This window comes from Mustela putorius, unplaced genomic scaffold (genome assembly GCF_011764305.1).
Source record: "Mustela putorius furo isolate JIRA1106 unplaced genomic scaffold, ASM1176430v1.1 tig00003875_pilon_pilon_pilon, whole genome shotgun sequence".
NCBI classification, from domain to species: Eukaryota; Metazoa; Chordata; class Mammalia; order Carnivora; family Mustelidae; genus Mustela; species Mustela putorius.
Window position 1 is genome coordinate 1,283,768 of NW_025422026.1, and position 22,431 is coordinate 1,306,198.

Sequence of the window (22,431 nt, forward strand, 5' to 3'; positions counted from 1 at the left end):
CAGCGAACATCTTTATCCGTAAATCATTGTCATCGATTCCCGGGAAGGGAATTACAAAGTCGTGTGTTTTAAATATTTTCAAAGCTGATAATACATTTTTCAATTAAGAGGGCTCTCCCTGCATGTCTCTGTGTGGTTCGTAACAAGCTTGGCTCCCAGCCCCACCGTGTTTGTGACCTCCCTCCGATTTTTGATGTTGTCCCTGTAGAACGGACTGGAAGACCGTGACGGCAGGAGCCTGTGACGTCCGAAGTCATGGAGACCAACCAGGACACCTCCCTCTTCCTGATGAAGATCTTGGAGGAGCTGGACAGCAAGCAAAACACCGTTTCCTACCAGGATCTGTGCAAGTCCCTGTGCGCCCGCTTTGACCTCTCCCAGCTCGCCAAGCTGAGAAGCGTGCTCTTCTATACGGCTTGCCTCGACCCCAACTTCCCGGCCACGCTGTTCAAAGACAAGATGAAATGTACCGTGAACAACCAGCAGTCCAAGAAGATCATGGTGGCCGCGGACATCGTGACCATATTCAACCTGATCCAAATGAACGGGGGCGTCGCCAAGGAGAAGCTGCCCACCGGCCGGCAGAAGGTGCGCAAGAAGGAGGCGTCCTTCGAGTCGTGCCGCTCTGACACGGAGGTCTGCACTGCCGCCGCGTGTGAGCCGGTCGGCTGTGAGCTGAGCGAGAGGCCCTTCCACCGGGGCTACCCTGCCCGGCAGTCCTCCCAGGGCCGGAAGGCTGACCGCCAGGACTGCCCGCAGTTCGTGCCCACCTCGGAGCCCAACTTCCTGCTGGGCGTGAGCAGAGAGCTGAAGGGCCGGGCGGCCTCCCTAGACCGGCTGCAGACCCTCGCCCCCCCCTACTCGGTGGCCAGCCCCCAGCCCTGCGAGATGCAGAGAACCTACTTCCCCATGAACATCGAGAACGAGTCCATTTCGGACCAGGACTCCCTGCCCGTCAGCCAGGGCATCAAGGAAACCTTCATTTCCAGCGAAGAGCCGTTCATGGTGCCGTCTTGTGTCCAGAAAAGGAACATCTTTAAAGAGGATTTCCATAATCTGATGACCGTGTCCCCCACGTTGGTTGGCCCCGCTAACAAGGCGGAGGCCCAGCACGGGGAGCCCCAGGGCCGGAAGGAGCCCCACAAGACTGCCTTCTTCAACCACAGCTTCGAGGTGCCCTACAGCAGCCAGTACCTGAATCCCATGTACTCCCCTGTGCCCGACAAAAGGCGCGCAAAGCACGAGAGCTTGGACGACCTTCAAGCCTCCACGTACTTCGGACCCACGCCGGTGATGGGGACGCAGGATGTCAGGCGCTGTGCCGGGAGGCCGGGCAAGCAGATCCCCTGGCCGGCCAAAAGCTGGAGCCTGAACACCGAGGAAGTCCCTGACTTTGAACGGTCCTTTTTTAACAGAAACCCCTCTGAGGAGAAGCTGCGCTACCCTAATCCCAGCAGCCAGAGCCCCGGTTTCCCTACCCCAGACAGGCGCCCCACTTACCTGGTGCCGAAGGACCAACAGCCCATCCTGCCCGTTGGCTACATGGCGAAACCGAATGCGCTCAGGTCTAAAGAGCTCTCGTCCCCGGTTGAGCTGGAGAAGCACGAGCCGGTCAAGAAGTTCAAAGACAAGAGCACCGGCTGCACCAGCGGGCAGCTCAGCTCGGACACCAGCAGCGTGGGCACCCAGACGGAGCAGCACGTGCTGGAGGCCAAGAAACGCAAAGACCTGTGCGCCTCGGGGCAGACCACGTACGGCGACAGGCACGCCACCAAGCAGTCCGACGACGACTCGGAAATCGTCAGCGACGACATCAGCGACATCTTTCGGTTTCTGGATGACATGAGCGTCAGCGGCTCCACGGGCGTGATGCCGTCTTCCTGCTACAACAGCACGGGGTCCCTGTCTCAGCTTCACAAGTCCGACGGCGACAGTTCCCCCGAGCACAACCTAACCAAAACTGCCAATGGGCTTCCCGGCAGCAAAGGAGAAAAGGGCAACCGGCCTAACAACAGCCACCCCTCGGACGAGGAGCTGAAAACCAGCGTGTGCAGACTGGTGCTCCGCATCGGTGAGATTGAGCGGAAGCTCGAGTCACTGTCGGGGGTCCGCGAGGAAATCTCCCAGGTCCTGGGCAAGCTAAACAAGCTGGATCAGAAAATGCAACAGCCTGAGAAGGTGAGTGTGCAGATCGACCTGAATTCCTTGACAAGCGAGGCTCCGTCGGACGACAGTGCCTCTCCGCGCATGTTCCGCGCGCCCGGCGGCCCCCGGGGACCCAAGCTGGAGCACGCGGCTGACTGGTACTGCTCGGACGCCAGCGGCAGCAACAGCGAGAGCCTTCGCGTCAAGGCCTTAAAGAAGAACCTCTTCACCCGGCCGTCCTCCAGGTCCCTGACGGAGGAGAACAGCGCTACGGAATCCAAAATCGCCAGCACCTCCAACTCACCCAGAGACTGGCGCACCATCACCCACGCCAGCCGCGGGGGCCTCGGGGAGGAGGACAGCAAGGACAGAGGCCCCGGGGAGAGTAAGGACTGGCACCGCAAGGCCAAAGAGGTAATCTTACCCGCGCCCATGAGGCCGGGCCCGCACACCTTCCCCGTCCCCGTGCGCAGAGCGCGGGTCGGGAAGGAGGGCTTCCCTCCGTGCGCTGGCTCTCCTTCCAGATTTGTGGGCTTTCCGCGTTGGCACGGGTGGGACGGCTCGGGCGGGTTGTCTGTCCTGCCGGCTCGAGGAGCGCGGGCTGCCAGGCTGCCCGTGGGCGAAAGTGGGGTCTGGATGCAGGATGGGTGGCCGAGGTCAAGTCCTCGTGATGGGGGACGTGGTGCAGAGGCGGGCGTTGCCCAGGGCACACCCTGTTCCTTCTGGGATAGCGGGGTGCAGGCAGAGGGAACGGGGTTGCCTTCCCGGCGTGCGGGGTCCCGGGTCCCTTCCCTGGGCCTCGTGGATTCACGGTGCTCCTCTTGGAAAGTTTGAGTCTTTCCATGGTAAGATCGGTAGAGGGTGAGTAGGAAAAGCCAGACAAATAAGGAAATTGTTCCCGGCGCCGGCGCCGGTCCCCGAGGACAGCAGCTCCCCATTCGGCCCTTTCGTCTGCGTGGGCCGGAGGGAGCTCAGGTGCAGGTGCTCGCGTCCCCTGCAGTGGGGTGACAGGTGTCGGGGTCATTCCCCACCCCCGCCCCAGCTCCAAGGACCGTGTGCTGCCTTCTCAGACCCCTCCCCTGATTCTGAAGGTCGGGGACACACCCGAGGGCCCGGGGTCCAAGAGGAAGTGACGGCGGCGTGGGCTGCCGACACACAGAGCCCGGTGGGAGGCCGGGACCCTCCCATGGTGCCAAGAAGGAGAAACTCCGAAGACAGGCTCTCGGCGGGTTTTCAGTGTCCAAAGTCGGGGGAAAAGAGTAAATAAAAGCAGTGATTTTTTTTTTTTTTTTCTGATCCCAGAGAATCATCGGTGTCCATGCTGGTGGCTGCTCTGTCCGTCCGCCGCTGCGGACGGCTGGCGGGGCTGGAGAAGGGCCGGCGGAGGCTCGCCGGCCCGGTTCCGGGCAGGGGCGCACACGCGCTCGCGCCGCCCGTCCCCTCCCTGCCCCACCGCCCCTCACGGTCCGGTTCTCCCCTTTTCTGCACCAGGAGCGCAGCTGCCCGTGGTCGGGGGTCGTGAGGGTGTGGGGGTTGGTCGAGTGTGGGCCTCGGCCGGCCTGGCCGCATCGCGGCTGCTCCCGGGGAGCGGCGTCTGCGTGGGAAGCGGTTCCGCCCGCGGCTGGCCTCGGGGCCCGGGGAGGTCTAGCAGGAGGGAAACCCTGCAGCCCCCGTGCCGTCTGTCTGGACCTCTCTGTGCCCCACCCCCCGCAGGCGGACAGACAGTACGACATCCCCCCCCAGCACCGACTGCCCAAGCAGCCCAAAGACAGCTTCCTGGTGGCGCAGGTGTTCAGCCCGCGTCCCCACCCCGCCTCCCTCAAAGCCCACCTGAAGAGCAACCCCCTGTACACGGACATGCGGCTGACTCAGCTGGCCGAGGTGAAGCGGGGCCAGCCCTCCTGGACCATCGAGGAGTACACGAGGAACGCGGGCGACAAGGGCAAGCTGACCGCCCTGGACCTGCAGGTGAGCCTCGCGCTGTCCCCACCGGGCGTGCGGGTGGGGGAGGGGCGGCGGGGGAGGAGCCCGTCCCCGCCCGGCCCGCGCAGGAAGGACCCGGGATGGCCAGGGCCAGCCCGTCCCGGCACCCTTCAGCTCCCCGGGCCGCCGCCACGGAATTCGGAGCTTTACCGGGCTGCAGAGCGGAGATGGTAACCAGGGGAGCGTGACGCGGTGTGACTGACGCCCTCGCTCGGGCCGCACCATTGCTCACCGCACGTTTAAGGCTTTGCGCCCAGTGAAGCTCCTCGTCTTTGCACACGAGACCTGAGCCGAACTGTTTAGTGAGATGCACGCTGATCTCTCCTTCCACACGTAGCTCGTGGGATAAGCACATTTGTGGGAGCCGAGCTATGGACTCTGTTTCCATACGGAGCCGTCCCCAGGTAAGGAGCGCCCCGCGAGCTCTGCGAAGGCCGTCGTGGCCAGCGGGCATGTGTCTGGTCCCCACACGCGGGGCTGGGGCCCGGGCCCCTTGCACGTGGGTGGGCAGCTCCACCCGCTCCCGCTGGCCCCACATCTGCCTGTGTCCGTGTCACTGCGGGACCCGGAGGCGCGTGTCCCCACCTGCATATTAGCTCTGTGGGTGGTGGGGCCGGACCTCTGGGTCCCAGGATGACCGTGTCACTGAGGGGCAGTGGGAGAGACGCCAGGAGGGGCTGGCCCGGGCCCGAGGCAGGGGGTGGGGGGTGCGGTGTGGCCGGAATGGACTCCATGGGTCCACGGCAGTGTGGGGCTCCGGTCCAGGGCTCCGTTGCCATGAGACCCAGGACATTCACGCCTCTGCTTGAGCGTCCCTCCCCTCGGCTGTCCGGTGGGCACACGGCGCTGTCTCCCTTGCAGAGTCATGGTGAGGAATTTTGGAAAGAAGGTACTTAAAGCACCGCCATTAAGTGGGCACTGAAACGGATTTCGGGGCCAGTCCGTGATGCTGAGACCTGTCAGTCCCCCTCGCAGGGGCTTTTCACGGCAAGCTGCAAGCTCAAGGCACAGGGACAACTGTGGTCACCTCCAGCTTCCCAGTGAGGAGATGGAGAAGCTCAGCCCAACAGTGGCCTGGGCCCTTTCTCCCACATGTCCTTTCCTGTTGATGGGAGTGTCCAGGAGCCTCCGGCCCCTGTCGTGACTGCTGTGCAGTGACATTTGTTCATACTGGGCCCTAAGGGACAGCAGTTAGGGGACGCTCCCGGAGCTCGGGTCGTGTGCGAACAGCGTTAGCGTGGGGATGGTCTTCACGGGGTCCCCTCGTGGGCACATGAGAATCCCTGTCGGTAAGGCCTACTGGAGGGCAGAGAAAGGGTGTGGGCTGGGTTTTCCTGGTTTTCCCTGCTGGAGTCTGGTCACAACAAGGTTCCTCGCCTGCATCCCTGGAAACCTCAGTGTCACCGTTTCATCTGTTGTCACTAGAGTTTCTGCTTGCTAGAAAAACTCGTGAAAAATAGTTTATTTCATAGGCTGTCCCCCAGCCCATCAGACACACGTACAAGAAAAGAAGCTGATATCCTTGTGTTTGAGCCGGAGGGAAGAAGATACCGGAAGTGGGGTGTGTTCACAGCTTCCCTCCTTGGCAGGTTCGGGAAGGAGGGGGACTGGTGTGGCTCACGTGGCCAGAGCTCGTCCTCAAGGTGCACGGCAGGAACAGGTGCACCCGCCCTCGCGGGTAGCCCCCCGCCACTGCGGACCAGTCTCCCAGCCAGATGCGCCCACCCTGGATCCGTCTGTCCCATCTGCTGTCTGTGTGATGGCTGAGGGGGTTGGTGGCCGAAGCCACGCAGCCCAAGGGCCCACGGAGGGCAGAGCTTGGTGGGGAAGGAGCTCTGGCTGAAGCGTGCAGATGGGCGTGTGTCCAAACAATGGGAGTAGGCAGCTCGGAGAGGCTGCCGTCCCGGGGACCCTGGTGGAGCACGCTGTAGGGGGCTCTTGCCAAGACGGAGCATCCTGAGCTCAAGGAGAGGGTCCTCTTGCCCAGGATGGACATTGGAGTGGCTAGCGCTGCTTCCCACCGCGCAGGGGACAGGAGCCCGTGGATGTTCTGTCTTAGTGGGGAAGGGAGTCTGGGGAGTTCTAAGGACCCTTCAGCCCTGTCCTTGCCATGATGTAGTGTTGTACAGAAGGCACTAGAACAGGGTTGCAAAGGAGGCTGGTGACCAGTCTGGGCCTTGAGGACTCTGGTGTCTGTCACAGCTGCCGGACTCCGCCCCTGCCCCCTGAAAGTGGCTGCCCCCTCTCTGCGAACGGCCGGGCATGTCTGGGATTCCACGAAGCGTTATTGTGGGCGGAGAGATCTGAATTTCATATAATGTTCACATAGTGTGAAATAGTCCTCTTGACTTTTGTCAACCACTGGAATGTGTAGGGATTGTTCTCAGCCTGGGGGTTGTCCACGGGCAGGTGGTGGGGGCTGGACGTGGGGCCGCAGCTGTCCACCTGGCTGGCCCGCCTGTGGGGGGGTGGTCTGCAGGTGCGGAGAGCAGGAGCAGAGGCCGGGCAGCCTCTGGGGAGCCGGCGCCAGTGACAGGACATCGTCACCCGGGGGTCTGAAGCTGAGGCAAGGGAGCTGCTCTGCAATCCACCGAGACCCACGGCTCGGGAGCTGGTGCCTGGTAGGGACCAAGAGGCCCCTCATCCCCTGACCGGGCGCCCCCGGGTGGTCCCGGGAGCCAGGCTCCTGGGGCAAAGAGCATGGCGGGAAAGACAGGGCTCCTCTGCAAGGTCAGGTGATGATGAGTGAAACGGGTTCGAATCACCAGCGCTCTCCCAAAGCCACAGTCCGACTCAGGTTTAGAGTGGTTTGGAGGGGTTTGTTTTGTGATCTCGTGTGCGTGAGACAGACTCTCATGTGCCCGAGTTTCGAGTATGAAGCAAGCCGAGGCCATCTTCAAAACGAATGTTTTGTTTGCGTTTCAGAGAGCGAGGGGCCCGCACTTGGAATCTTAACGTGTTTGCTTTCATGTGACACTGTGTTATCAAATACTTGCTGCCAAACGAGAACGCTGCCTTTTGTGACGGGGGGTCGTAACCGTCCCCGGGAGTGGGGCCCTCGGCAGGACAGGCTCGTTCTGGTGTTTTTCCTGTGGATGGTGCCCCCATCTCGGGGAGCCAGGAGACAGGTTCCATGCGGCTTCTGCCCGTGGGGACGCAGCCCCAGGCCCGGGGATGGCCTGCACACGTCTGTAGACCCTGACCCTGCGCAGGGGCCTGACCTGCTCCGACAAATGTTTGACATGGAAAGAGTTTCTATTTGGTTCGAGCTGCTTATCGGGAGGCACTTTGAGTTTTCAGTGGAGGCTTCAGGGAGGAGCTGGGAACGGAATCAGAGCGAGAGGACAGCCGTGCCACAAAGGGCCCTGCTCCCGGGGGGCTGCTGGGGAGACCCCTGGTCAGGGGTGGTCGCCGTTCCTCCAGCCGTGGGGACAGCCTGCCCGAGGCCGCAGCCCTGTGTGCTGGCTGCTGCGGAGGAGACCCGTGGTTTCCCCACGTCGGGGCCGTCGGCACACAGGCAGCAAGGGTGGGGCAGGTGCCCGCCGCCGCCATGCCAAGGGCCTGGGCCCTCAGCAGCCCATCCCAGCCCGGCCCGGCGACGGCGGCGGACGTCCCGGTCAGCCAGCGGCGGGCCGCACGGGGGACCTTCGGGAACCGGTGTTGGCGGTGTCTCTAACCGCTTCTCTTCACTTCCAGACGCAAGAATCTTTAAACCCAAACAACCTGGAGTACTGGATGGAAGACATTTACACGCCCGGCTACGACTCCCTGCTCAAGCGCAAGGAAGCCGAGTTCAGACGGGCCAAGGTCTGCAAGATCGCCGCCCTGGTCGCGGCCGCTGCCTGCACCGTCATCCTCGTCATCGTCGTGCCCATCTGCACCATGAAGTCCTGAGCGCGGGGCCGCTGGCGGCGCACAGCCCGCGACGGCCGGCGGCACCCCCGGCGGCGGGAGGGCTCGGGGCCGGTGCGGCCACGGCTTGCCGGTCTCTGCCAGGGCGAGCAGGGTCTGGGGCGGGTGCATTCTCCGGAGACACCCGCCTCCTGTTGGCTTTGACTCGGTGACGCGCGGATGCTTTTGGGAGCCGTGCGATGTCTTCTCCTACAGAAAGAACGCTCTGCGCCACCGGTGGACACAAACTGAATTCCAAGCAAAAAACAAAACAGAACAGAACAGATGATAGTTGAGGGGGGTGGGTTACACGAAAGCTATTTAATACCTGCCCGCGGGGGAGGCTACGGGAGATCGCGAGACGAGAAGGAAGACAGTTCTGTTTTCTATCGCGTCCAGTCCACGGCAGGTGCAGTCACGGGGGTCGTGGCCGCGGAGGAGGTTTCTTCTCTGCTGACTTTCATCAAGGGCTACTGACTTTCCATTCTCGCCCTTCGGTCGTCATTACGATCTTCACGGAACATTCCAGACCGTCCTCCTTGTGCTCAGTGCAGGGGGGAGCTGGACTGCCTGACCAGGCATGGCCCGGAGTGCGCTGCCTCTGCCTGAGAGGCTGCGGTGCTCAGGCCGGGAGACTTTCCTGTCCCTGCCCAAGGCCTGGGGGAGCCGCTTGCCCCTGGCGTAAGGCCAGGCTTTGAGAGTCCCAGGCCACCCCCCACCCCCAGAAGGGCCTCCCACGCCTGCTTTGGTCGGGGGCTCCGCTCCCTGGTCTTCTGTCTCCTGGAAGAGCTTGGAACGTTTCTTTGTGCCTTGAAGCAGAGACGTTGGCTGAACTCGCCCATTCTAACCGTAAGCCGTGGCTTCCGTGTGCCCCAATCCCAGCCATTTCCGGGGGCTTTCACAGGATCTGGCAGGTTTGCCAATCATACGACAAAGGTACCCGGGTGTTCTCACCCACCACGACCCCAACTCGTGTTCTTGTCAGCAGCGCAAAAAAAAAAAAAAAAAGAAAAAAAGAAAAAAATCTCTATTTAAACATTTATCTATTTATCTATCTATCTATATGTCTATATGTCTATCTAAATACCTAGTCTGGGGTTACGGTGTCCTCTGTTAAACAGCACGAGAGCACAGTTTCTCCAGCGTGAAGGAAGCGGCTGTAACTCGATCGGATTTTGGTCTCTGCTCCCACCTGTCGAATGGTGCTTTGACCCAACCGGACAGAAAGAATCCTTTCCAGCAGCTGATCCTAATGTCTGATTACAGGTCGGAGAAAGGTGTTCGACAGATACTAGCCAGCTTAACCTTTCTGAGAACAAGGTGGGAGCGAGAGGGTTCTCTTGGACGGCAGAGGAAGCTCCCTAAGGAGAGGTTAGGGGCGCGTCTCAGATTTTAAAGCAATAGGATTCCGGCATCCATCCCAGAAACCTCCGCGTAATGCTTCTCTTGCTCTGTCTGACCCTGTAGTGCCCCGCACAGGGCGTCCGAACGTCTCCCGCCGTCGGCGAGTAAAGCCAGGGTGCTTCCGTCGGGAGCAAGCCTTCGTCGTTAGGGGTCTCCACGCAACCTGTTTCTAGTCTCTGGTGGATGGACTTTCTTCTAGGTGACTAGGATGAAGCCTTAGTATGAAGAACTGAGGATTTATAATTGAAAAATTTAAAAATATATCTCTATCTCTCTCTATGTTACTGTCTGTGGTCAGAGTGTTAGTCTCCTAGTGCCGTTCCTGGTCGGGCACACCAAATAATGTTTCTTTCTTCCGGAAGGGAATGCACAATTTGCACCCACAAGATTCGGGCGTCCCCGGACCAGCTCTCCCATGCACAGGGCAGCGGGGGGGGGGGGGGGTTCCGGGACAGGTGGTCTCTGTTATCATAGATTAAACCAGGAGAGCCCCAGAGACAGGGAGTTCCCAAGGTCTCGCTGGGATCTACAGAGAAGTGGAGATAAGATAACGTCCCGAGATCAGAGAAACTTGGTCAGATCCCCCTGCCCCCCAGCTCTCCCTGCCAGGTAGGACCACAGGGGCTGGACCAGACCCCTGTTGTCACTACTTTTGGGTGAACCTGTTCCTAATGGGCCCTGCTTGAGCCAGTGTCTGGCTACCACGGGGGGACGCGTGACCGTGAGCCCCACCGCATGTGTGGAGGAAACTGGACTCTCTAGATTGTTCTTCTACCCTTCTCCTATCTGAGCAGGTGGCGAGAAATTTCGTCTTGCTCTTAGTCCAGTGTAGCCTTAGAGTTCAAGCTGACGCCATTGCCACATAATGGACAACACCCAGACCTGCCAGTGCACTGGGAACCCAGACGGCCCCAACGGCAAGTTGTTTCCTATGCGGATGGGTTATCCGCAGCTTGATAGGCGGGAGCACGCGATCAAGTTAAGAATCCTTGCTGTGGCTTGAAGCTGGTGCATGCTTGGGGTCCTGGGGACCGGGGAAGGGAAGGCGTAGCTCATGGTTGGGTCTTGTCTCTTCACTGGCCCCAAGCCCGTGCCAGCCTTCTCTCCCTGGGCCCCAGACTCCTCCATCCCTGTATTTGCAGAACAGGGCAAGGCCAGAGACAGGCTGGGAAGGAGACCCCTCCCCCTCCCTCTAACATTGCCTCTCCTTTCCTGCTGCTGTGATCTCCTGGTGGGTGACGGACAGGTGGACTGGCCGGCCTCCCGGGCTGGGCACCACCTTCTACAGTGCTCTCTGGCATTTTCCCACGAAGTACAATTTCTTACGCCCGGGCCTCAAATCCACTTCATTTCTCTTGCTTTTAAAAGAGGAACCATCAGAGGAGGTCGCTTAAGGGATGACGTCGAACTCGGGTCCCCTCAGCCCGTGGTTCGGTTCAGGATCGTTCCATTTCTCTTCGCTAGTCTGGTCCGCTTTGATCGCAGCCTCGCAGAAAAGAAAAAAGGTTCCCAGCTCGGTTTTCTGATGTCACGCCACGAGCCCCTTCTGCAAACTGCAAACACGGTAAACAAATCAGATTCCGACGGCCCGTGACTAGCGGATCATGAACTGTTAGTGCGGTTGCGCCCGCGGTTGTGTGACCGACACCCACAAGGGAGTCCCCTTAGTAGGTGTGCGAACTCACCGCCCCGAGTCCCCAGACCCTTCTCGGGATCCAGGCAGGGCTGCTTCTGTTTACACTGGATCAATGTAAGAGCAAGGCACCTCCTTTTCTTTGTTTTAAACAAGAAATCAGTTCTGCCGACAGTCAATGATGCTGTTCAGCGGTATAAGAATCTGTGAATGTTGAAGTTCAACCTGCTCCGTGTCATAGCCAACCGACAAGAATGCTGTGGTCAGTTGTGTGAACACCACACCAGTACGTACTGTATACCGTACTACGGACATTTGTGTTGAAAGGCAGAGACACTACTGATTGCTGGTACAGTTGGGGGAAAGGGTATTAGATATTTATTGACTCAACGAGAAATGCAACCAAATTCCCTATTTATGCCTTATGAGTAAAAGGGTGTGGAGCGTGAGGTGAAGGTTTACGTGCGAGCCTCAAGGAATGGTATTTTCGAGGGCAGGGGTCGTCTTTTCTACGTTGGCTCTGTACAGCTGTCAGCACACTCTTGGTGCTTGATCAATGTTATATAATACCAATAACTAAGCACATTTTTAGATCCTTTTTCCAATGGCTTGTGTAAAATTTGGGCAACGTACCATGGTTGGTTGGAAGCTCTTTGTGTAAAGTCTGCCTCTCCAAATATAATCAAAAATAAACTGAAAAATTATATGATCTCTTGCCGTGAGATTTTGTTCTAGGCAGGAACGGTTAAGCGTTGAGTTTGACACACACGTTGTGGGCGTCCGACTTGGTGATTTTGCGCAAATGGAAACACCAGGCATATACTGAGCACAGATGAGAAGGCAGGACACCCAGACACTCCAGAAGCCTCCCTCATGCCCCCTTCCTGTTAAACAAGTGTCCTCACTTCCAAGGATCTGTACAACGTGGGCCGTTTCCTGGGAGGCTGAGCTCAGGAGTGTAACCGCCGTCCGTCACCACGACGCTGTTACAGGAAGGGTGACTCCCGTGGGAGCTGCACCTTCCATGCCGTGGAGTCTTTATCCCATTCCTGGAAGCCTGGACCTCCCGCTCCCCGTCACCCACCTGCCCACCCGTCCCCTGCCTGCCCCTCTGGCAACCACCAGTGTGTTCTCTGTATTCACGGGTCTGTCCCTGCTTCCTCTTTGTGTGCCAAGCGAAGTAAGTCAGAGTGAGAGAAGTAAGTCAGAGAAAGAGAAATGCCATAGGATTTCATGCATAGGTGGATCTAAAAAGACAAGTGAACACATACTTCGTGTTCTTCTGTGTCTCTCTTCCTCACCCAGCGCGCTGCTGTGGGAAACGTCGTGTTGCTGGGGGGGGGTGGGTAGCCTTCCCACTTTGTTGCATCACTGATGGAGAACCTGGCACAATTTATCTATCCATTCTACAGTGGATGGGCATTTGGGTAGCTTCTGGTTTTGGGCTATGAACACTCTTTTTAAAAAATATTTTATTTATTTATTTGCCAGAGATAGAGTGAGAATGAGAGCAAGCGAGTGAGCAAGAGAGGGGGAGTAGCAGTGGGAGAGGGAGAAGCAGACTCCCCACTGAGCAGGGACCCCCCCACCCCATGTGGGACTCAATCCCAGGACCCGGGGATCATGACTTGAGCTGAACACAGACACTTAACAGACGGAGCCACCCAGGTGTCCCAGGGCCACGAAGACTCTTGTCTGTGCTTTTGGCAGATGCCTGTGTGCATTTCCGGGGCGGGCATGTCTAAGAGTAAAAATGCTGAACCACAAGGTAGGCACATGCTTTGCTGTAAGGTTCAGGCCCCAACATTGTCTCCATATTGTCTCCGTGCTTCCTCCAGCTGACCCTCCCCATGCAGCAGGCCTGTGAGCTCCCAGTACTCTCCGTCATGCAGGTGTGTCGTGGGACCTCGCTGTGTCTTCAGTTCACATTTTCCCGAGGGTGAACGACACTCACTTCCTTCTGTACGCTCACTGGCCCTTTGGGTGTCCTAGTTTGTGAAGTGCCTGTTCACGTTTTTTCCCAGTTTTCTGTTTGGCATGTTGTCTTTTTCTTCATGATTCGTCGGGCGTCTGTATACATTCCGGATACGAGTTACGTCACAGATACTATTTTCTCTTCTGGGCGCTGCATCTTTATTCTCCCATTGGTGTCTTTCTGACCACGGAGGTCCTCTGTTTTGATAGAGAAAGGTATCATTCTCTTCGTTATGACTGACAATTTGAGTCCATTTAAGAAATTTTTAGACTCTGAGGTCGTGAAGTTGCCATGTTTTCTTCTTGAACCCCTGTTGTCTTACCTTTCATGGTTAGGTCTGTCCGTCTTCCCGAACTCGTATTCACACTTGGTGTGAGATGCACGAGTACGGTGTGTGTTTCCCCACGGGGGTATCTTTATGAGAAAGACCATCTTTCCCCGCTTGACACACGTCGGTTGAAGGTATGGCTTTTTTGGGCTTGCTATCCTGCTGCAGGTCTGTCCGTCTGTGTTTGTGTGAGCACAGCCTCAGCATGACTTTTTCCATGCCAGCGACGTGAGGACATCCCTCACGCTGGATAAATGCGTCATCGCTGACCTGGGCAGAGGCCCCAGCACACCTCTCGCCTGTGAAATCGTATCGCGGAGGACGCCGAGGAGAAGACCGTTCATCCGGTTCCTTCATCTCATTGTGCCACTCACAATGTCACCGAGGTCCCTGCCCGAGTCATTAAAGAAAAGTGATTGGACACAAGTCAGAGCACATTGCAAAAAGCAATTAATGTCTCGACATTGGCGCACGGAGAGAAGTCTCTGATGCGAGCTTGGACAAGGTGAGGGCGTGGGCTAAGGAACGCTTCTCAGTTCCCCAATAAGACACCAATTTGGGCCTAAATCCTAGATTTGCATACAGAGTAACTGGACCTGGACTGCATTTTGCCAGAGTGCTCTGAGCAACAGTGCATGAGTAATCGTGTAGGGAGAACATTTATCTCCCCGTGGGAACAAGCCAGTGTGCACTGGGCTGTCATAAGGCATCTTAGCCGTCATTAACTTAGATTTTTCCCTCCAAGTACCAGCGAAAGTCGATTCTTTGTTACTTTTCTTTCTGCCGTCGAAGGTACTTCTAAACACACGCACGGCCCCCAGTCATCTAGATTCCGGGCTTTGTCCGCGGGGAGCCAGACGCACTGGGGTTTAGTCGTAGCCCGTTGTGGATGATACCGGGACTCGTCCCCGTAATGGGAAGGAGGGGAGGAGGCAGCCTGACTTTAGACGGAAGAGGTACCACGTGGTATCTGATAGCACATATTCAGATACACCCGTCTCTGAAAACGGGAGCGGAACGTCCGCGTGTCCGTCTGGAGCCCGGCACTGCCGGCCAAGCCGCGAACGCGCCGTTTCTCCGCCCTCTCCAGTCTGACTGCAACTCACAGCAGTTTCTGGAGATTCCTGAAAGATTCGTTAAATCCCAACATTAAATTGTTGTTGGAGGGGCGCCTGGGTGGCTCAGTGGGTTAAGCTGCTGCCTTCGGCTCAGGTCACGATCCCAGGGTCCTGGGATCGAGCCCCACATCGGGCTCTCTGCTCAGCAGGGAGCCTGCTTCCTCCTCTCTCTCTGCCTGCCTCTCTGCCTACTTGTGATCTCTGTCAGATAAATAAAAGAAAAAATCTTTAAAAAAAAAATTGTTGTTGGAAATCTACGGTGTGCGTGCGGTTAATTGCTAACAGTTTCCTTTCATTCGTCAAGGAAAGCAGCTAATAAACTATGCCTGACACGTCACCAGACAGTCCCCTGCGAAGGGAAGAAACGTGCATGGTGTTTTCGTGCTGGCTGTTCACAGTCCTGTCCCGCGTCGTAGTGATCCCCGCGTGACGGCAGGAGTCCCAGCGAGGAAGGCTCTCCCTGCTCATTCTCTCTGGGACCAGTGCTGCTGGAGGTGGATGTCTCCGCCAGCCCAAGTTAGCATTTTATGACCGATCAGCTTTAGGATCAAAGCTCAGCTCTACCGTTAGCGAGGTAGACGTGACGCAGGTCTTCCCGGCCCAGCCTCTTACCTACCCCTTGCTCCACTCACTTACTTAATTGAACGATATTTATTAAGCAACTCGAATGGGCAAGGCCGTGGCTTGGGACTGAAATATTGTCCCCAGAAGCAACAATGTCTTGAACATACTAGATGCTTAATAAAAAAGACTCATTGAATGACGAGTGATGAAATGAACGCTCGACGCCTGAGAGCTGACGTCTTAGAACTTCCATTCTAATGAAAGTATACGTAGCACCAAGTGAGCAAAGACGTGGTTTCAAACAGCAAGAGGCGTAACGAAGGACGATTTCCCCTTCAGAGGGGACTGGAGGCTCTGTGGTAGGGCAGCCGCTGAAGGCTCCTGGGAGAATATGGTGTGCAACATCTCAGGATGAGCGCATCTGGCAGAAGGAGCCGGTTGTGCAAAGGTCCTGAGGTGGGAATGAAGCAAGCTCGCCACGTGGCTCGAATTAGCACAGGAGGAGTGAGATCAGGGAAGCAAGCAGGGCTGGGTTAGGTGAGACCCTCAAGCACAGGAAAGAGGTTGGGTTTTATTCTCAGTATAACGTGAAGCTGCCGGAAGGCAGTAAACAGAGAGATCCACCCATCATCTACGATCCACTTCGTATTTTTAAGAGATTGCTCTGGCTGCAGTGTGGTGGCAGCAGGGCAGCAGGGTGGCGGGCCCAGAGGGGCTGGTATCAGTAGCAGGGAGATGGCTGAGCCGGGCCGGGGCAAGGCCGTTAGTTGAACGTTACTGACCTTTATTTGTGGGCAGAGCCAACTGGCCCTTCTGGTGAGAGAGAGGGGGACAGGCTGATGCGGGAGGTCTTGGGGCTTGAAGAACAGAGTGTGTTATTGGAGAGTTTGGGCAGAACCATTTCGGGACGGGCACCAGCATCTCGGGCCCTGCCGTGGACACCCTGCCTTCGAGGTCTCTTGCCTCTGGTCCCCACCGGCTTGGCTGCTGCCTGCCACCCCCCGCATCTGCTACTAGACTGTCTTGTGCCCTAGATACCCCACTGTGTCTTGTTGCAAACCCCTACCCCTTCCCTGCCTGGACGCTTCCCCATGGGCCTCCGCTCGGGGCCGTTCTCTCCGGACAGTCCCCATATCTGTCGGCTCAGGCCATGACGTGCTGCACCAACAAGCCGTCCCCACAGCTCACGACAACAGAGCTGCGTTTCCCTCGGGGCATGGTCACCCCGTGTCCCTGCAGCTGGATTTCACGCCTTCATCGTCGCGGGGCCCCGGCCGTGTGGGCAGCCCCGTGTCTGGGACACAGCTGTCTGCTGACGGAGAGAAAGAAAGACGGTGGGGGTTCCTGCCCCAGAGTCACAGGGAAGCCCCGTGTGCGCGCGAGTCACGCGGCCCCTCCCGGGGTCGGCCAGTGGGAAACAGACCCCTGTCCAGGGAGCGGCTAAGCAGGGAGGAGCCCGGCAGGGACGGGCTGAGGTCAGGTTCAACCTCACGTGACACAGGACTGGTTACGTAGGAGTGTGTTCGAAGGGCAGATTCAGCAACCCCCCCCCCCGATCTACTGAAGCAGAAAATCCTGGAGGTGGGGGCAGGACGCAGGTGCAGGGGCGTGATTTGCCGGCCCTCTCGGTGGTTCCAGTGCCTGCTCAGGTTTGAGACCCACAGACCTCGTGCACCTTCTCTGACTCTGCTACTGACAAGGTCAAGGGGGCTGCTCCCCGGCACACCCCCACTTCCATCACCGCCGTATTCGGCAGACCCAGCCTTCTCGCTAGCAAGACTGCCACATAGTAGGTGCATAATAAATGCTGATGGAACCGTGTGGCACTCACCACCCTCGCCCGGCTGCGGGGGTCCCCGGTCCGTCATGCTCTTGGGACTGGCATTCTGTGCAGGGTCAAGGAGAACCCGGATTCCGGGAGGTCACCCTCCGCGGTCTGGACCGTCCGTCTACACCAGTCCTCGCCCCGCCAGCCGGCTCGAGTCTGCTTCTTGCAACACTCACAGGGTGGACTTGGTCTCCGCGCCCAGGTGTGTGCTCCGATAGGTCGGCTTGGACCAGTAGGTCCAACAGCTCAACCCCGAGCTCCCACTCCAGGACTCTTAACTCCAGGCACCGGCCCGAGAACGCGGGCCCCGGCTGCGGCGGGTGGAGAGGAGCCGGGAGGGCGAGCCGCTCCATTAAGACGCAGGAGGGTGGGCTCTGGGATGGTCGGTTCGCGTCTAGAAGTGTGCTCTCGAGGGTGAGTCCCCGACCCCCTCCAGGAACTAGCTGCTCTGGGAGGGAAGAGGAGGGAGCATTGCTCTGGAGAGAGACACTGAGGATCCGTAAGCAACATGGGCAGGACCTAAATGCAAATCTTGGAGGGACCGGGGGTTCTCACTCTAAACCTGAGGCAGCGTGGACTTTGAACTGGGGGAGACCCGTGGAGCTGGTGCCTCGACAGAGCTGCTCAGTGGGTTCCCTGGGGGTCTAATTCCATGGGCCGGATGCAGTGCGCCCCAGGTCCGTGATGACCCCGGGAAAGCAGGGCCAGGGCGTCAGAGGAAGATGCGGAGGAAGGACGGGTCTTCGCGCTCGGCGACTAAATCCTACATGTTCCATTTCTGCTGGAAACTTTCAGCTGCTCGGGGTTGCTGGGGACGGAAGCGATCACCCCGGTCTTCGGGGGTTTGAGAGAGTGAAAAGCAAACCCCATACAAAGCATCAGGCTCACGGCAATTGCTCAACGAATGTTAGTTGCCTTCCTGCAGCCTGAGGGGCGAGGGTGGGCACACATAGAGTCTAGGCCCCACTGCGCAGCCCTGGACAGGTGGGAAGCCAGGGTCAGAACCACCGGACAGCCCTGCTGTCCCACAGGTTTGCAGGCCAATGAGGGACCTGCCTGGTGGGCTCATGCCAATGTCCTGAGGCCACCAAAGCCTGTAGCAGGAGCTCACAGGGACGTCCGCAGGGAAAGAAGGGGACAGCTGTTCGAGGAGCTGTGAAGAGACTTTCAGGCACCTAGCTGGGGTCGACAGTCCCAAAGAGAGAGGGGTTCTGACATCAAGATGCTGTCATCAGGGAGCAGGAGAGAACTAAGGATGTGGCCACTGAGCCAACGAGGGGCATGGGCGGCCGGCTGGACCCTCACTTTGCCTTGTGTCAGCACCTGCTTGCCCACCTGTCTGCTTGACCCGTGGAGCCCCTGCTCCGTGCTGGTTCTGCTCATCAGGGGATCATTAGCCCAGCTTTCACCTCCTGGGATGAGGGCCCACTGCTGGGGCCAGACACGAGATACATACATCCCTGGGAGATGCGCGCGCAGGCGGCCGGGGTAGCCCAAGGGGGTGGCTGGACAGCCGGGGCACGGGGACGGTCTCAAGGAAGGGTGGCTCTGGCGTCTACTTTGTGAGTGATGAGTCCCTCCGAAGAGGGTGTGACACGGCTGTGGGAGCCGAGGGAGCGGCGTGGGGCGGCACATGGACGCGCAAACGCGCGGGGCGTGCTCCAGGGCCAGCCCCTTCCTGCGGGAATGCGGGGCTTAGCGGGGCAGGGATAAGAGAGTGCCGCTGGCCGCATTTCACATCGAGGAAGCCGAGCCCATGGGTCAAGTGCTCCCTCAGGGCCGAGCAGGGAGTGAGCGTGGAATGGAGACGTAAGCCCGGGCGCTCGGCACCCCACTCCCGTGTTCTGGGAGTTCTGGAACAGTCTTCCTGCGGCGGCCTGTCTGCAGGTTGGTGTCGGGAGCTTGGAGTGATTTCCAGTGTGGTTTCAGCAACAGAACTTTGTGTTCTTTGAACAAAAGAAAGAGTCAAGACACAGATGCGGGCGTGTGAAGGTCTCGGTGTACAGAGGAGGCATGTCACACCTCCAGGGATTTAGCAGCAGAAAGTCGGAACCAGACTCTGTTACGCCCTTCGCCGTAGGCAGTGTGCGTGGGGGTTGGAGGGCTGGATGTTAAAAACCATGAGACCCCGAAGGGCCTGGCAGGAAACACATGTGAACAGAAAGGGTTTTTCTCCATCGGGCATCAGGCTGGGGTCAACTTCGCCGAGCAGGACCCCGTCAGCGGGGTGTAGACATGAGCCCGCAGTCGAGACGGAGAAACCGGCCCTAAGCTTGCCCTTCTGCCGTCAGCCGGTCGAGAACCGGACGGAGTGTGAAGGAGACGAAATTGCTTCCAGGCGTCAGACACGGGGCATCCAGGAGGGTGAGGTCGGCAAGCAGGGCACCCCCAGTTTCTGCCTGGAGGGATGTTCTGGACCGTGGGGAGCAGCCTCGGCTCCCCCCGCCCCACCTCTCACCCGGGACTATTCCAGCACTGCCCCTGAAGGTGCCGGAGCCTTCCGTCCCGCTGGGTCCTTGCTCCGTGTCCGTGTCACCAGCCCCGCAGCAGCTCCTTCACACCCGCCCCCCGGCCTCTCCCCTCCATACTGGCCTCCACGTTCCTGCTCCTGTCTCTGCCTCTCTTCCGCGCCCCTCCTCCTTCCGGCTGTGGGGTCCCGGGCTGGGCCCCGCGGCCCCGGCTTCAAACGCCACCCGAGGGCGGACGGGCCCGTTCATGTCCTGGCTGCCGGTCCTTCCCCCGAGCTCCAGCGCGGAGAGACCAATGTCCGCTGACGCCTCCGTGGGTGTGTGACGGCACCGCACCCTTCACGCACCCCCCGGCGACCCGCTAGGTCATGCTCTCGCCAGGCCCCTCCCGGGGTTCCCGCGGCATCCCCAGCGGTCCCTGCAGCCAAGAGTGGAGCCGCATCAGCGAGTCCGTCCGCCCCGCGTTCGCCTGCGGACCTCGGTTCACTCGCACATCCCGCTCGCCTGCCTGTGCCTCGCCGCCCCTCACACCCGACCAACTCCACACCCTTCGCTGCAGCGCTGCTGCCCTCCCCTTGCCCTGGAGCTCATCCTCCGTAAGGAGCCGAAGGGATCCACCCAACCGGTCGAAACCGGGTTGCGTCACCTTCGCTGGCTCCCGCGGCATGTGGACCAAACAGGGTCTGTGGTCCCCCCAGCGCGCTCACCTCCCACCGAGCCCCGGGTCCCCGTGCTGCCCAAGCACCCCATGTCCGTCCCCACTCGGGGCATTCGCTGGCAGAAATGTCCTTCCTTGTCCCCACGTCACTGAGCCGGAGGGGTCCGCCAGCCTCCTCACCACCGCCCGTCCCTGCTGTTCACGTTACTAGGTGTCAGAGCACCTTGTCTTGGTTCGGTAGCAGACGGACCCACTTACTTGTACGCCACGTGGAAACCACCGAGCGCTGCTTCTCCGGCGCCCACCCCAGGGCTGAACCCCGCGGCCTTCGGGGAGCATTTGTGGAAAGGACGGAGCATTTCCCGAGACCGGCATTAAAGGCGAGAACACATACGGAGCCGTGCAAAGGACGTGTCGCCTACGAGAGGAAAAACATTATTAATGTGGGTTTGGGACGCTCCACACAGTGAAAAACGCCGGTGGATAAACTCCGGTAGATTAGCTGCCCCGTTCTCCCGCAGCAACGAAAAATAGCGTAAAACAGGACATTTAGAAATGACACACGTAAGGACCGTCATAAGCTTTTGCTTGAACAGAGCACAAAATCCACGAAATGCGAGCGTTCACACGGTGGTTTGGGTGTCTCTGCATTTGCGAGGCTAAGATTCTGGAGCCGAGAAGGCGGCTCGGGTGAGGTTCTGCAGGGGCAGACGATGGGACAGACACCGGTTGGCCGGGGACCCCATGCGAGAGCACGTGCGTCCGCGGCCTGGAGGGTAGAGCCGTCCCGGAGCAGCGGAGGCGGACCGTCCCCCCGGGGCTCTGGAGCTGCTGTCGCCCCTGGAAGTAAGGGTGTGGGTCTTCCAGCTCCTGCTTCTGCCTGGAACAGTGTCGGGGCAGCTGGCTTCGTGGGGGAGGGGAGCTTGCTTCAGCTGAAGGCAATGGTGCGAGCCGCTCCCCTGATGCTGGGGCCGCTGACGCTGGCAGGTGGAGGGGTCGGCCATCCAGGGTGGGAGAGGGGCCCCGGGCAGCTCAGCACAGTGCCCACCCAGACCCCCGGCTCCCATCCCGGCTGGCTCTGGGGATCAGCACAGCCTCCAACGGCACCAGGGCCCCGTCCGCACGCCGCTTGCAGAGCGCTGAGCTGGGCCCTCAGGAGAGGGGCTCTGGTCACCTCAAGGACCTGCCTGGCCCCTCACCCTGCAGGGAGCCACGTGAGAACTGGGGGGGTCTCTTCCCGGGGCCGACGTGAGCCTCACGTTGCCCCGGTGCCTCTGCCTGACGGAGAGTTGGGCTGTAGCAAGCGAACGGGGAGGGACCAGCAAGGAAGGGCGTTCCTCGCGTCCAACACAGAGAAGCAAGAGACCCAGGAGAAGAAGTACGACTATGTGTAGACGGGTTCCTGCGGTGTAGACAAGCACAGAGCAGATCGCTGGGGGAGCATGTGGGGTCCCCTCTCGGGTCCGGGAGGCACAGCTAACGCAGGACAGCTTTGTTTCCGGGTCTCCGCGGCCGGGAGAGCATCCTTCTTGTGTGACGTGTGCTGGCCACTAGTGATTTGTGACCCAGAGAGGGTCTGACCTGAACGCAGAGACCCAGGAAGGGGGACCGCAGCGCGGGGTTTCAGGAACCTGTGGTTCGCAGGCCGCCGTGCTGCTCTGTGTCAGTTTAATTCTTTCTTCTCAGTGTGGTGGCGAAAGCGAGTTTCATCTCCACAGTCACCTTTTAAGTTATTAAAATAATATTTCAAAACTATTACAGTAACTCCTCGTGCTCGGGCTCCACTCCGAGGTTTTAACCCTGTAGTTTCAAGTGAGGAAGCCAAATGTGGAAATCGTGTCCAGTTGGCAGCGAGAAGTCACCGATGCCCAAAACTGTCCCCCCCGGACTGAGCTCTGAGGATGCAAGGCTGTCCACGGTGTTTGCATGGCTGCTCCCTGAAACGGTTGGTACCAAGTGCCTGCTCCGCCCTGGACGGGGTTCTGGGGGTGAGGGCACAGCAGCGGAAAAAATGCACCATTTAGTGGGGGGACCCACGGACCCAAGCCGGACCGTGCCTGCCAGAGACGGACACAGCGGCTCCTTCCCGGGCTCCCACTCCTCTCGACTCCGTTACAGATGCAGAAACCGAGGCCAGAGACGTTACTAAGGACGCTGAAGTCACCCAGCTAGCAGGGTTTTGAACTTGGACCTCATTTTGGTTAAATCCCGCTCTGACTCTGAAGCCGACGTTCGGAACTGTGCCGTGCGGGCCGTGGTCAAAGGGAAGAGACCTTCGCTGGGGCTCTCTTTGCTCTTTTCCTCCCGCTCCCCCTCCCCCGCTGGACAGGGGTGGGGGTGGGCGGAACCCTGGGGTGCCCGTCCTGAGCCTGGGCTGTCCTCACCCTCAGGCAGAGGCCCCCGCGTCCCACTCCGAACGAGAAGTCACAGAAGCAA

General features: G+C 59.2%; 1 protein-coding gene across 3 annotated transcripts in view; it reads left to right on the forward strand.

Annotated features, from left to right (window-relative positions):
* Positions 1–11,761, forward strand: part of MINAR1 (membrane integral NOTCH2 associated receptor 1) — a 29,227-nt gene extending 17,466 nt beyond the window's left edge. For 2 of the 3 annotated variants that reach the window (XM_004763625.3, XM_045067264.1), the window contains 3 exons: positions 209–2,559; positions 3,859–4,113; positions 7,825–11,761. In XM_004763625.3, coding sequence (XP_004763682.1) covers positions 256–2,559; positions 3,859–4,113; positions 7,825–8,022 — 2,757 coding nt within the window. In that variant the 5' untranslated portion in view covers positions 209–255 and the 3' untranslated portion in view covers positions 8,023–11,761. Of the gene's footprint in view, positions 1–208; positions 2,560–3,858; positions 4,114–4,465; positions 4,541–7,824 lie in introns of those variants that run through there. The other variant, XM_045067265.1, reaches the window with a different exon arrangement.
* Positions 11,762–22,431: the final 10,670 nt, after the last annotated feature.